Consider the following 15,902-nt stretch of genomic DNA (forward strand, 5'->3'; position numbering starts at 1 on the left):
TAGAATAATTACTCTTTCCCATTGTTTTCAACGTTATTATTATCAACGGCTTTAAAACCCCGTTTTTTCATCATTGTCTTTTTTCTTTTCTTTTTTCTTTTTTTGTAAAATCAATTTTGTGAATATCATTAAAATAATTTTTGACAATATTGTGAATTCATCAACTCGCCTTAAGGCGACGCGAACTTTTGTTGGTCGAAGCAAACAAAAAAATGATTTTCATTGTCTAAAGCAATATATTATTGAAAATTCTATTACCCCCATGACCCTTTATTCACAATCGCGCACTGTGATTTGTTGAAACGCGTCACATGAAAGACCATTAATTAGCAAAGGGCAATGAACTTTATGTTCTTCTCGAATCACAACGCACAGCAAAGCGCGATGCAGTATATTAGCGTCGTTACGCATTCTACGCAAAGCATTACGCTTGGTTACGCGTTCTGCAATACTCGCTATCACTTACGCTTTGGCTACGCGTAGGCGCTCCACCTTGAAGTAAACAACTTGAAATATTTGGGCAAAAATGTGATATTTTCTCTTTAAATTGTACTATTTTGTGGTAATAGAATAGAAATAAAGGGTGCAGCATTATCCTTTACACGCAAATAATGTGTCCTCGGCAGTAAAAACGTTTAAATAATGGAGGCGCTCGTTTTTACTGCCTCGGACACATTATTTGCGTGTAAAGGATAATGCATTACCCTTTGTTTCTTTAATAACACTTTGATGTTTTGCAAAAGGTCATTCTACAAACCATACACTTTGAAAACTTGCTTGATTTATTGTTCTTAATGAGTTATGTACATTTTACAAAAGTGTTATTGTTTCAGCCCTCTATACAACATAACTCAAGAACCACAGGACCTGACAATTTGTGCCAAAGCTCACTACCATTCGCAAGATGCTGTGAACTACCAAATGGCAACCGTTTAAAATAGTTGCTAACCTTAAGGTTGGTCGTAACCCTGGAATTATGGAAACTTTTGGGCCGGGTAACTGCTAAAGTGTTGGTCTAAAGTATATAAAAGTATACATATTTAGAATGGCAAAGACTTTATAAATTCATTTCTGCGGTCAAATTTGGGCCAAAATGCTCATTTTTGGCCCAAAATCCCCCAATACGGTTTTTTCGGCCCACTTCTTTTTCGTTAAACGTAACAAAAAATTCTTGGGCCAAAACTAGATTAAAATATCTTGGAGCCATTATTTTATTTGTTTTGTTTTGACAAACTTCATCCAAAATATTTGAAATTTGGTGAAAATCAGGCTATTTTATGATTGTTTTTGAAAATTAAGCATTTTTTGACCATTTTTGGTGCAAATTTCTCAAGAAGAATAGCTATGGACAGGTTTTGGCTATGTACAAAACAAGCCAAAAATTGATTGATTGATTGATTGATTGATTGATTGATTGATTGATTGATTGATTGATTGATTGATTGATTGATTGATTATAACGACTTACCTATATAATCAATTTCAATGCCAGTAAGCCACCTAATTTCATCAGGATCATCCAGAACAAGGGACACACTTGAATAACCCTCAGTAACATTCATCTTCTCGATTTTTCTATTGTATGTGTCGCACCAGAAAAGAATTCTGGAACAAAAGAACAATTAGCACAATATAGCACAATTAGTTATTTAAATTTATGATCTCAAGACACCACCTGGCTTCAGGGGATGTTATATACTAGTCCGGTGATGTCTTCGTTTTCGGTTTTGTCTTTGGGGTAAACAAGTGCCTCAGATTTTGAGAACTCTGACTTCATAAGTGCTAAAGCTTCAAGCTTCGGAGGTTCCCTTACTTTATATTCCCAGTTTACGTTCCCTTTTTTGCATATCAACGTTTGTACCAAGGCACAATACATGGTCTAACGCACTTTGGGGCCTTTCTCGATGGACTGAGACTTTATCTACCAATCAATAAGGAACAATATCCCCTCATGATATCATACAAGTACCGGGGGTCGTTTTATCTTTTCAGTTTCCGTAAGTCTATTGTTCCGATACGAAAACGCAAGGGATTAAGTAAGTTTACTGCAATCTGACTTCATTGTTAACTTTGAAGTACCAATCAGCTTATTTCAATAGAGGCGGATGCCTATGTCAATAAAAGAGGGAGAGACATTATTATGGAACACCGGTGTTTTTAATGGTCTAGCGCCCTCTTGTCTTTGACATTGTTAAACTGATCTACATTAATTAATTTGACAAAATGCATGCCAATCCGAATGACAAAGTCCACTTTTTTCTGTAAAAACGTTGAAAATAAGCCCTTAAATCACAAAAGGTCCGCGTATGAGCCTGTCGCACCCCAATTCACTTGTGCAGGGCCACAGTGTCGCCCTTCCCTCGTATCAATGTCTATCTCCCTATTTTGCTTCCTCCTGCCCCCCGCATGATCAGTCTCCCCACTCACTCCCCGGTCCCTACTCTCTTCTCTCGAGTTCTTCTCCCGGGTTCTTCTCTTTCTAGTCTTTCCGGCTCTCCCTCTCCTCTCTTTCTTCCTCACCCCCTCCCACTCTCACTTGTTCAGTCTCAAGTATATCCCTCCCTCCCTCCCCTCCCTTGCGAAATTTATCAGTATGATCCATGACTGAAAATAAGCTCTGCAAAAATAAACATTTAAAATAAACCCGAGTCTTGCATTACCAACCAATTATAAGATTAGCTTGCCATTGTGACGAATGAATCTTTGCTCCAATGCAATTCTTTTGTATTGCATTTCAATATAAAACATGATTACCAAATCGTTACTTGTACGCGCCTCATTGGGAGATATTTGGCTATTTCAGACGCTCGTTTCATGGCCAATATGAAAGACTTTTGCTTATAACTTGGCAACATGGTTAGTATTTATTTCAATGCAAGACTATTTTTACGAGCTACTTACGCCTAGGCGTAAGTGCATATACATCAAACACAAGTCAATTGAAGCCGTACAATTTACCGCGAATTTAGGACCGTAAAATTTAGACTCTTCTTTTGTCTAGATTAGCATCCAACCTCTCATCTCAAGGTTTTATGTCAAAAATTAACATAACTTACCAAAACGAAAACTGAAATTCAAGACCTTCAAATTATTAGTAACTAACAAAAGGCTAGAATAAAAGATTGGTCACACCTGTGGGCTACCACTTCAGAATAACAATGACTTACAACAACGGATACGGATACGGAAACAGAAACTGAAAAGATAAAACGACGGCGTGTCTCTATTTTTGGACCCCACACATATGTGAGGCTTTATTTTATCAATGATAATATCATCCAGATGGTTGCCTGCCATTGTTGTTTGTTTGTTTGACTGTCCGGGCGGAAGCTAATATACTGTGTAGCTCTTGTGAAGAGGCGCTGGGTTTTTACCGTTTACAATAATTACAGGAATTACTGAGAAAAACAGATTACCATAAAACGAAACAGTAATCTTTAGCAGTGGCGTAACTAGGGTTGGTAGCACCCGGGGCAAGAAACAAAATTGGCGCCCCCCCCCCGAGAATATCTTAGAGACGGGTAATTCTTGAAACAATTGCGCGCGGAGCAATAAGCCCTACCACTAATTAATTTTGGTTACTAGAAGTTGAATATCGGTCTTAAAATGTTCTTTCAATTGATTTTGTGCTAAATGCGCGCGAAAATTTTGACGTTCATCGCTTGGAGGGGCGCAGAATCGATGCTGAAATGGTCAATTTGGCGCCCCCTAAGGGTGGCGCCCGGTGTACGTTGCCCCCTGCGCCCTCCTAGTTACGCCACTGATCTTTAGTGGGATACTATGGAAATTTTATATAGATATTTAACTATCTTTTCAATATTCATTTTCATTTTCATTGGTAAAAAAGCTAACGCTAATAGACCATACAAAACAATAAAGCAAAAGCACGAAACGACTGCAAGACCATGCATACCACGTGATTTGCTGACTGGTCCACCATCTTCTTCCTCTTCCCTTTTGGTATGCCGAGTTGATCTATTTCGGAAGTATGGTTATGGAGTTATGGGCAAAAGTGTGACATTGAAACGTCATAATTGCTATGACTTTGATGAAAATGGGCTCCAATTATTCATCTTGTTGAGCTTTGTTGCAAGGAATCAGAAACAAACTATATAGTTATAACTCTCTCGAATGCTTTCTTATACAATTGCCAAGGTCCCAGTGGCTCAATGTGTTGTTTTACTAAGGTAACGAAACGTCCTACATAGGTAAAACTATTCTTTTTCTGATTTTGCATGGCAAGACAAGTATTTTCCACCAAATCTTTCTTTCAACCATTTCCTCCCATGTGGAGCCAAAATTAGACATATGACGTCACACTGTTATTTCTTTGCCCATGAATCTATCATAAATAGGCAGTCTATAATAACGAATTGATTAATTCGAATTAAACAATTCATCGAGTGGCCATGGGCAGCGCCATTAGACATGTTACAAGACTACCAAGTGACAGCTGATGGACCGTACCCACACAATTGAATAGGCACTTTTTTGATAATTTTCATCAAGGTTACTAAAAACTTACCTAGCTAATTTATTATACATCAGGGGTCTCTGGCTTTTTAATATGTTATGAAAAACTTAATTTTAAAAATATCTACCGACGGAAATAAAAATCCATCGACGGATAGTCTTGTTATGCTCTCACAAACTTAGAAAAAAATCTGAAAAATCCAACATTTTGGCCTAAAACATGCCCAAGGTTACTGCTGTCCCATTCAAAAGTACAGGAAGACCACCTACAGCGTTGAGGTCAGCTTTCTAGACTTCCTGTCTACTGGCTGTAATGGCTACTACCCAGTGCTAACATCAATGAATTGTTTAATTCGAATTAATCAATTCGATATTATAGACTGATAGGTCAAGCTATACATTTCCTGAATCCTTGTGATTAGAAGATATTTTGTTTTTGATTATATAGTTAGAAAGAGTGAATACGAAAATCAATATGCAGTACATTGAGATGCTCAAGGGAGTTAAAAGATTTCATGAAGTTCAATAACCTACCTGCTGTATTGATTGAAAGCTAATGCAAATGTGAGCTTCATTTCATGAGAAGGTGGAACAATTTGCATCCTGTTTTTGCCATCTAAATCTGACTTCTCAATGACACAAACATGAAAAGGCCTATCTGCGTATCCACCACCTACTCCGTTAATGTCATTGTTCACCCAGTACAGAGCTGCAGCTTGCGTATCGACGATAATCTCAGTAGGCCCTAATGTTGAAAATAAAGATAACACTTTTAATGTGATCCTTCTTGTTTTGAATAAAGACGAAATTCATAGTTCTAGTCCAATAAAACAGCATTTACTATGGACGTTTTGAAATCCGTCAGATTTTTTTATCAACACTGATGTTGTTGTGACGACCATCTGTTTACCACTCGTTGCTCAGCATCGCGGTTGCCAGTTGGTTTCTTCTTCAGAAAATCGTCATTACCCCTCGTCTCTGTTCATGGTGGTGCTGCCTGATTTGTACTGCTTCTTTGATCCAACGTTTTGTATCTGTCTGCCTTTCTGCCTATCATAATCTTAGCCTCCTCCCAGTATATGATGTGGTCTTTTTTAAGAACATGATCTGTGATTGCCTATCTATTGATAATAGCGGATTGAGAAGCTTTTCTGATCGCTCTTGTGTGAACATTTACACATATATAATTTAGTTTGAAGAAGGGCTATCGTACACCCTCGGAAATCAACTTCTAATTAACGTCTGTATATCAGAAAACATGTGTAGAAAACTATAAGCTGGATCAAGATGGGTGTAACCATGTAATGTGTGCCCTTGTTTATAGACACAAGACTGGTGCTTGTAATTTGTTTTGTTTGTGGGTGAGAGTGAACGTTGTCTTTGTCCATCGTATTTGTCTCTTTTGTGATTGACCTTTTTTTGTTCCTGTTCTAAAACATAATGATTATTTTATAATGTATAGATTCATGATCGTTGGGAACTGGTGGCTCATTGTGTATGTTTGTTCTCCCTCCACAAGTTCCAAGCACAGGGAATAATAAAAAATAATAATTTGTGGGAGTTTACACGAATGTGGTCCAAGGTGTCATTGAGTAATAATACATACAATTTATGAGATTTATTTTGATGATGAGGTTTATGATCGTTACTTACAAAAAAGGTCTTCTGATATTATCGTGTCCGCTTCATCAAAATTGAGAAAAGTCGCTCGTTTAATTTTACTATGACCATCACCGTACGGAGTTAAATTTACTTCAGTCCAATACGTATTTATCTCAATGTAGGGGTGATAGCTGATACCATCAGCAGCTCCAGTTGTTGGAAATTGTTGAAGATTAAAAGGAGTTGTTCCTGGTATACCATACCATATCCTGCCAGGATCAGTGGTATTGCCGTCGCCAAAGTCAACAACAAACATACGATCTTTGTCTGCATTCAATAAAAGTGTTAAACTTGGTATTCATTTTCTTCAATGGTAGGGAAAGGGTCATTACAACAACATGTATACACTAAAGTTACGTATAGTTTCTTAGGGCTTGATAATGTGTAATACATGTTCAGGGGCCAAAACCTTATATGTGACGTGTCATGTCAAAAGGAGACACTTTTGGGCAGGATCGTAAATGGAGAAATAGCCAAAAATCTACCCGGTGGTAATTTTTTCACAATTTGGGTTTGTTGTGAATTTGTGATGTTATTAATGTTAAAAATATTATCTGATAGTTTCAGACCGGAATATAACTGGCATCTTGTATTTTTGAAACATTTTTCAAGGTAATTCCTACTCTCAACATTGTCAATAATATTTTCAAAGGCCGATATCTCAATTTCCAATTTTATAATACCATAACTTACGAAATCAATATCTTTGCTTAGGAATGTCCGATTTCATTGGGGAAAACGGCGTTGTGGAGCAAAATATCTCTATATTTAAGATATGTAAGAATCTTAAAAATGATAACCTGCCCAAAAGTGTCTCCTTTTGACATGACACGTCACATATAAGGTTGTGAAAGATCTGTTTTGACCCCTGAACATGTATTAAACATTATCAAACTATAAGAAACTATACGTAACTTTAGTGTATATGTTCAGGGGCCAAATGGACTTACGGTCGTCTTGCGCTCAGGTCTTCAATTCTTGTCGTTTGCATTAAGCGGTTTTCATTTGTTTTTTTAACGCAATGATAATCAGTCTCTGAACTATCATTCGCCACAATACGCCGTTACAGGATTAATGCCATAGTAGACGAGTCAATTCACCTTTGAGCTAGACAGAAATGGAACACCCATGTTTTTGCTTGCTGGTGGTTCTAAACCCCTTCTGAATAACATATCCAAAAAGGACAAAAAAGGGGAAAATGGTAATTTACATTTATTCAAAATGGCCGCTAACGCAGAGCTCAAATTAAAAAATTGGGCGAATATACATATACATCATAAGCTTTAAATTATCATTTGACTTCAAACGATATCCAGATGCGGGTTATGGTTTGTTGAACTTTGCTCCTTCAACAAAATGGTAGCTTTTTCGTTTCCTACATGTGTCTCTTTTTCCACATTGCTGGCAATAAATATCAAACAGTCATAATTGGCGGTCATTTCAAATCATCCCCAAGTCAACGAGGTTTAAGAAAGTTCTCTCATTTTTAAAGCCATATTATAACATTTGCTGAGGAGAACGCTCTCAACAATTTTTTTAAATACTGGTTGTAATGTGCTTTAGTCAATAAAGATTTTCTGCAAAAATCAAGACTGTAAGTACTGTAGTTTTGTCAAAATCCGAGATTTTGAATAAAACGCAGGAACCGTCGTTTTATTATTACGATGGAAATATTAGTCGAACTCATATGCACAGTACGTACATGGCGTGCGGGATACACATACACACACACCCCAGAGGATCGTACCGTATTACAACCGCGGGAGTAACATGCATTGGCGCTAGTAGTAAATTCCAATTTTCTATGCTTAACCTCACTTGTTCGGCTCAAAATTAAAAGGGGGCATATCTGACAATAAAAGCTAACATTTTATGGAAAATAAATACTAATCTATTTTTAAAGAAATATTTTAATATGGCTTTAATTGTTGGTTATACATTGTTATAGATACATACCTATACAAAATACAATGCCTGGTAACCCACCACTTGAACAGGATTAGCCAAAGAAAACAAAGACCAGAGCTATTAAAAATTCTATAGCAATCTAAGGTAGAAGCTTATTATCCTCTTCAACAATAGGATTATTGATTGATGTTTGACTATCAAATGAGATAGATGTCGCGCCAACTTGAGGTACAGATGAATACGACCTTCATGCACATTTTACACTGTAACTCAGAATACAATTTAGGACATTTACGGCTCATTTGCGGCCACTTTGGATATATACAAGATAACATTCCCCCTGTGTGCTTTTTTGTCCCGTTTGGATATGTTGTTCAGGAAGGTGATTAGAGACAATAGCAAGCGAAAACATTGGTGTTCCATATTTGTCTGGGTGCGCCCATTTTGGTAATTAAGTTGACTTAGAATTGTCACATCATGTTGATCATCACTTCCACCTGTAAGATTAGTGTCTTTGAAAACAGTATTCAACCATCATTACACACATACACTGGTGATGAGTGCATCCTTCTTATTCGCCGTAGAAGTAATGATGTAACAGGGTTAATTACCATAGCAATAGATAAATACAATTTTTTGAATATATCGCCAAGCACTACAAACATGTTGCACAGGTTGCACACATCACCTGTGTATGTCTGCAAACATGCTATGGTAGTTAATCCGATTGTTTCATCACTTCTACGATGAATAGTGCGTGGCAAAAACAGCGTAAATCCATTGCTATGGCAATTAATCCTGTTACATCACTTCTTCTAATGTACGGTGAATTGGTTATTGTGTCTTGCCTTGTTTTTCGTGGTTTCATATTTAAATCATACTAACTTTATATTTGGGCGTACCCGGTTTTTTACATCTTTTTAAATTCTTTAAAAAACACACACATATGTGTGTCCATTTAGGTGTTCTTTTCTATAAGTTTTTCAAAGTGTAGCAATCCAATAATATAAATAATAATAATAACACATGTGTTTTCTGTCACAAAATAGGATCGGTTGGGTTTTTCTTTGTCTTACTTTCAATGCTTTGAGCATAGGCCGCTAACTGATTCCCTTTCCATTCAATAAGCAACAAACCAATTGTAAATGTAAATCTCCAAATCACTGCACATTGAAGGTTGCATCCTCTCAAAGTTGACTTGGCCATTGGTGCTTGGGAAATCAACTGTGTCGCTTCTATTAATAATTGGAAAACACATAATGTTCATATCATGAAAGTAGACTATAATTCTATAATTAATATGGTTATTTAGATAATAATAACTGCGCACTATCTGTTTTGAGGTCATTGTGGGAAATCGGAGGAATTTGTTTTGGGAGGGAGAACAAAAGAGAAGCAAAAAAAACCCAGTGAAATCTAACATCTCTTGACTGCGAGACTTGCTAGCCAGATGTTGTTTGACATTTTGTTTAAATGCTTACTTGCAGGCAATCCCTTGATGTTTGATGGGAGTGCATTCCAGTCCAAAATGGAACTGTAGTAGATTGTGCTTGAAGCAATACCTCTTACCCTAGGAACGCTGAAATTAGATTTACTTGATCTGGTTCCATAAGAGTGAGCATTTGATGTTCTAGTGAAATACTGACTAAGATAAAGTGCACATTGACAATGGTAAATGTTAAAGACATGATTACGTCTCAGCTGTTTAACTCTGTCACAAAATTTCAACAGATTTACAAGGTTTAGCTCATGTTGCACAATGTGATCTCTGGGAGCAAGTTTCAAGATGTAACGAGCAACCATATTTTGAGTAATTTGCACTTTATTTTTGTTTTTGTGGTTCTGCGTGAAGCCACTATACCAAGATGTACAACAGTAATACATGTGGCACTGAATCAAAGCAGAACTAAAATTTTTGCGCAAAGTTTGATTGAGAATGTGAGAATGCCGGTAGAGGCGACCAGAAACTTTATTGGTGACATGCTTTCACCAGAGTCGTTAATAACTCAAGGCCCAAAACACCTTTTACCCAAATCCACTTCAGAATACACAACAAAACACACTTTTTGATTAAGTTAACAATAATAATTAAGTTAACCGGGAGCTCTTTTTTAGAATTAACTCTTTAGCGTTTCAAACTAAATATATTTCACAATTTCTCTTTTTTCAGGAGCAATACGAATAAAGAAATTGCAACGAGTGTCAACTTGTAATGTAATAATTATTCTCTTCGAATTGAGTTAAACTTGTTTTTGCAATAGATATGCCATTTAAAGCCATATTATAACATTTGCTGAGGAGAACGCCCTCAAAAAAAATTTAAATTCTTGTTTTTACACGATTGTAATATACTTTAGTCAATAAAGATACTCTGCAAAAATCAAGACTTTTAGGTGCTGTAGCGGAATACACATACACACAAACCCCGAGGATCGTACCGTATTAGAACCGCGGGAGTAACATGCATGGGCGCTAGTAGTAAATTTCAATGCTTTACCTCACTTGTTCGGCTCAAAATTAAAAGGGGACATATCTGAAAGTAAAAGCTAACATTTTATGGAAAATAAATACTAAAATAAATCTATTTTTACAGAAATGGTATAATATGGCTTTAAAAGACTGATTGGGACTTATATATTATAGTCATCGACTGACTATAGCGTTCTGAGTGCATGTAACGTGTATAGTTATTTCACGAGTTTGATATTATATGCTCTGTGCATTTCATGATTTGGTTTGAACTCTGAATATTATGCACTGAACGTCAACCATGCGATACATTGCAAATTTGGCGATCTTTATTGAAAAGATCTGGCGCGAATTAAAGTATTGCAACAATCTCTCTATTGAACAAAACATCACACAAATCGACAAGGAAATAAAAACTATTAAAACTGCATCGGGTATAATGTGTGTAACAGAGAATAGGGATTCCCGGAAATTTTTTTGATGTTTCATAGTTTTCAATTCCGATTTTTAATCACCACTGTCATATTGTACCGTTGAATTATTGACCTCTGTCAACATATTCCACCAAAACAAAAATTCAATAGTTGCAGTTTAACCAAACGTCTTGCATCTTAATCTAAAGTGATGGCTTTTTTGCTGACATCCATCCTCTTAATTCAATCAATACACGATGGTTATTTCTTCTTTTACTTGTATACGCCTTTATGTAAGTAAGCCGTCGCTTTAGATCTTTGCAACTGTTTCAGTCTACCAGAGTGCCCCCCTGACAAAAAATGAAAGAAAAAGTGCCCTCTGACAAAAAATGAAAGAGAAAATCAGGAGGGCAAAGGAAAAGAAAAAGGGCAAGAAGCCCCTTTTCTAACAAAATTCAGGGCCAAAATAGTGTAAAATACAAAAATTATCCGCGCTACGCACACACATTATAACAATAAAGCCCTTTTTAGCCGGATAACGGGCGAAAATAGTGTAAAATACCATTTGCTTCTCGCTACGCGCGCACATCATCCCAATAAGGCCCTTTTCGGGAAGCTCGAAGACTTACCGTCTCTATGTATTGTATGATGCAACTGCAATTTTTTCGTCTGTGCCCCAAAAATTTTATTTTGCCCCCCCCCGACCAAGAAAGCTGGCTACACCCCTGCAGTCTACCATTTGCAAGTAAACGTCATCTCTTTTTGCCAACGAAATAACTATAGCATCACACTACAAACATTATTTCTCCTCCTATAGTGATTTTACCATTAATTGATTCAACTTTTAAAGAGCATTCATGTCAAAATTAATGTCAATGAATCATTGTTTTATACTGAAAAATGATTGCATGGGTATATTAATGGTATAAAACGTTTTCATAACATTAAATAAGATTTGTTGGTAATTTACTGCACAGCAAACACAACATTTAAATGTCGGGTTATATCAGTATAAAGGGTATAAAAACGTTTTAATAACATTCCAAAAACATTTTTGAAAACTTGGTACAAATCATTCTAAACAGAATGTTATTTTGCAAAAATGTTTGCCCAAAATATTTACAATAACGTTTTCAAAATGTTTTCAAGACCTTTATATAACCCGACATTTAAATGTTATTTAAACGTTTTGTAAAATACATTTTAAGAACATTGCTGTGTTTGCTGGGTGCAAATATTTTAACATAATGTTATTTAAGTGTTGACAAAATATTTGGCCAAAAATGTTTGCAAAAATAGTTTACAATGACATTTCGAAAACATTTTAAAAATATTGTTGTAGTGTGTTTTCATACAAAACGTTTTTAAAACGATTTCATGACCTTTATATATATAACCCGACATTTTAATGTTGGCAAACAACAGATGCACTGCAAACAACAACAAGCCAGAGAGGGGGCCTGGATCTCCGACATTTTAATGTTATTAAAACGTTTTTACCTAAAAAACCAAAACCCAAAATATAACTTATTTAAAACGTTTTAAAAAAGGTTTTTGTGTTTCTGGGTTAGTTATCAGACACATAAAATTAAAGAAAATAAACAAACAAACAAACAAACAATAGACCTTTTCAAATCCAATTCGGAAATCATTGGAAATTGCTCGGAAATGAGATCACGTGGACTTTGAGCAACCAATCACGTACTAGTACGTCCAATGATGCGGTCACCTGGTGCATCAAATGTCTTCGCAAGCGCGACGGGCAGCGCTATCGCGCCGCATAACAAATTTCTAAAATTGTTTTGCCCCCCCCCCCTATCAAAATACCCTGGCGCCGCCCCTGGTTTTAAGTGTTCGGATACTTCTTGTGCGCAGTATATAATTGTAAGCCCATTATGATTTCGCGTGAAGATTTTACTTGACTTTATCATCCATTAGAAAATTCTTTAATTTGATCTTTATGCTGCAAAACATCCGGTTTCCGTTTATCAGTTCTCAGGTTAATAAGTATAAGAAACAAAAAGCAAAAATTCAAAAACATAATTAAAAAGAACGCAAGTCATGAAAACAAAACATAAACTTACTGTTCGCATATGTATAATGTTGCTGGGAAATGCTGTAGTAATGTAGAACCGTTGATATCATCCGCACAATCACATGCACTTCCACCAGTATTGGGTTCTAGTTGAAGTGTGTATTGTGTGACAGTGTTTCGAAATCATTTTCTGTATTTGCTATGCTCTTTGACCAAATTTTGTTGATTCAATTAAATATACAAAAATGGTATTTTGTTCATATTCAGTGAACTAGAAACGTCAACGATTCTTCGTTATTTAAAGTTCTTGAACCATATTATCCATTTGGAAATAAATTCGGACTAATAAACTCATCTACTTCCTCTTGCTGATTTCAAATTGATATTGGAATATTGGGAATTGGATTTTCAGAGAATGAGTCACGACTGAATTTTGCGCAACTTTTGCTTGCTTTAAGTGTCAACCCGAGTGTCAATCATTTCTTGCTTTGTTTTATTCACATACGGTATACTAAAGACATACAACTTAAAGGAGTATTTCGTGATCCTAGCATCCTCTTTTTATGACATTTTTCAGTAGATATCCACGAAAAAGCTTATTTCCAAAATTTTAGTTGATTCCGATTCTGCGTTCGCGAGTTATGCATGATTATGTGTATTACACTGCTCCATAGACAATATGTTGTAATTTCGTTCTGGTGCACCAGAACGAAATTCAAATTTCACGATATCTTTGCTAAACGAATTAATCTGCAAGAAATATTTGGTACATAAACATTATGTAGCCAGAGGTATCCAGTGGTGTAAAAATCTCAACTTTTTTGGGAAAAGTAGGGGATGAGGCTGTGGATCACGAAATGCCCCTTTAAAACCAATTGACATTTAATATAACTTCTTTAAGGGTATATGTGTATTGTTGGTCGAAGCAGTAAAAAAAGTAGTTCACAGCATCTTGCGAATGGTAATGAGCTTTATAGCAAAATTTGCATTGCTCAATTCATAGCGGGCGTGTAGAAGAATTCAAATATCACAGATATACTTTTGTAGGTCCTGTGGTTCTTGAGTTATGTTGTAAAGAGGGCTGAAACAACAACACTTTTGTAAAACGTATATATACACAACTCATTAACAACAATAAATTAAGCAAGTTTTCAAAGTATATGATTTGTAGAATGAACTTTTGCCAAACACCAAAGTGTTATTTTTCAATAATATATTGATTCAGATAATGAATTTTTGGCTGCTCCGACCAACAATACCTCGTATACCCTTAATTAAGCTTTACAGGTGCAAATATAACACGTTCTACCAAAAGAGCTGCTTTTCAAGTTAATTTTACTTCAAATTCAAAACCAGACAGAATAAAAGAATTGTTAACAAATTGTTTGGTCCCGGCAAATAACGGCAGCCAAAAATGTCCCAACTGTGACGATTGACTTTTGTACAGATATGTTTGCGGTGGTATAATCATTCAGAGTCTGTGTGAACTGTCAGTTAAAATCATGGGTACATTTAAAGGTACTTGACTTTACCCCCATTTTACATAGTATCAGGTGGAAGGATTTTTCCCAGTATAATTTTAGGGCTGGAATATGATTCGTTACACAGCTGGTGGCAGGCGCGGATTCAGGGGGGGAGCGGTCCGGCCCCCTCCTCCTCCCCCCTTCGGGGCTCGTACATTAGACGCATCAACATCAGCGCGCGTGCATTATTTTGTCTAATTTCTCTCCCAACAAGTAATACGCGTTCATTAAACCTATAAATAACATCTCGTTACATTATGTATTGGTAGATTCAATCCATTACAGGCAGCCTAATATGGGGTTGTTGTTATTGCTATGGTTGTTGGGGTTATTTTTGTGTGTGTGCAAAGTACATGTAGCAGATTGAAACGTAGTCATTGCAACGTAATATTGTAGAAAGCGATTAGAAGAAGTTAAAATAATATTGCACTCGAATCAAAAAGTGACCGAGATTATAATGAACATGCCTAAATGCTCATAATCAGTAGCTTATAAAGGCTGAATACTTTTAAATAAAAATGATTTGGTATAGACAAGCCTTTCAAAAATTGGTATAATTTGTCATATCCATCATTTGTTTCAAACTTGTTATACCTTATGGGAGGGCGAGTTAGCGCAGCGGTAGTTCCCTCGCTTTGCACCACTGAGGTCCCGGGTTCAAGCCCCGGCACGGCCCAAGGACTCATGTGCACTTGGTTTATCCCGATTCCATGCTCGCTCTCGCAGGTTTTCTCCGGGATCTCCGGTTTCCTCCTGCTTCAAAAAATCGGTGATTAGTTGTTTGGCTATCAAAAACTTCCTTCACCCAATGGAATTTGGGGAGCTGCATAGATAATTGGTGGATGTTACAATATAAGTGCGGATAGGTTTGCGCCAAGTTCGGCTGCAACCAGCCTAGTTGATGCGATCTGATTGTGATGATCCACCATGGCAGCGAAATTACAGCGCTTTGATCCCTCTAAGATCCGGAAAAGGCACTATATAAAACACCGACATTTATTTATTTATGCAAAATCCGGAAGTTAATAATTATTTAATTGTCGATACGTATATTATAAATAGCCTTTTTTTTTGCTGGAACCCTTACCACACTGCTCTATTATGGTAAGATCAAAACCAGTAACCCTTACCACACTGCTCTATTATGGTAAGATCAAGTTTATAGTTATCTTTAAATGTAGTTTGTAAAATATAAATAGCATTCTTAAAACTACGACAATCTATTGTTCAACAATCAGCATGACAGGCACCCTTAACTTTAGCGTAGTCTTCATGCAATGTCGCCCACGTTTAATAAATGCCTTCTAAAATTAAATGCTTCAGCATGGAGAATAGTGTGGTGTAATTCTTCATGCATGCGTGTGACGTGTAAAGAAACAAAATACTGTAAAAAGTAATGTTTGATGCTTAGCTTCTGGT

At 36.3% G+C, this 15,902-nt stretch overlaps 1 protein-coding gene across 1 annotated transcript in view; it reads right to left on the bottom strand.

The window, feature by feature from the left end:
• LOC140147360 (uncharacterized) overlaps positions 1-13,168 on the bottom strand; it is a 46,701-nt gene extending 33,533 nt beyond the window's left edge. Inside the window, exons 1-5 of the mRNA XM_072169137.1 lie at positions 13,010-13,168; positions 9,120-9,278; positions 6,127-6,402; positions 5,008-5,218; positions 1,469-1,605 (exon numbers count right to left, since the gene is read on the bottom strand). Of these exons, the coding sequence (XP_072025238.1) occupies positions 1,469-1,605; positions 5,008-5,218; positions 6,127-6,402; positions 9,120-9,278; positions 13,010-13,070 (844 nt within the window). The 5' untranslated portion in view covers positions 13,071-13,168. The remainder of the gene's footprint in view (positions 1-1,468; positions 1,606-5,007; positions 5,219-6,126; positions 6,403-9,119; positions 9,279-13,009) is intronic.
• Positions 13,169-15,902: the final 2,734 nt, after the last annotated feature.

Source organism: Amphiura filiformis, chromosome 3, assembly GCF_039555335.1.
Source record: "Amphiura filiformis chromosome 3, Afil_fr2py, whole genome shotgun sequence".
NCBI classification, from domain to species: Eukaryota; Metazoa; Echinodermata; class Ophiuroidea; order Amphilepidida; family Amphiuridae; genus Amphiura; species Amphiura filiformis.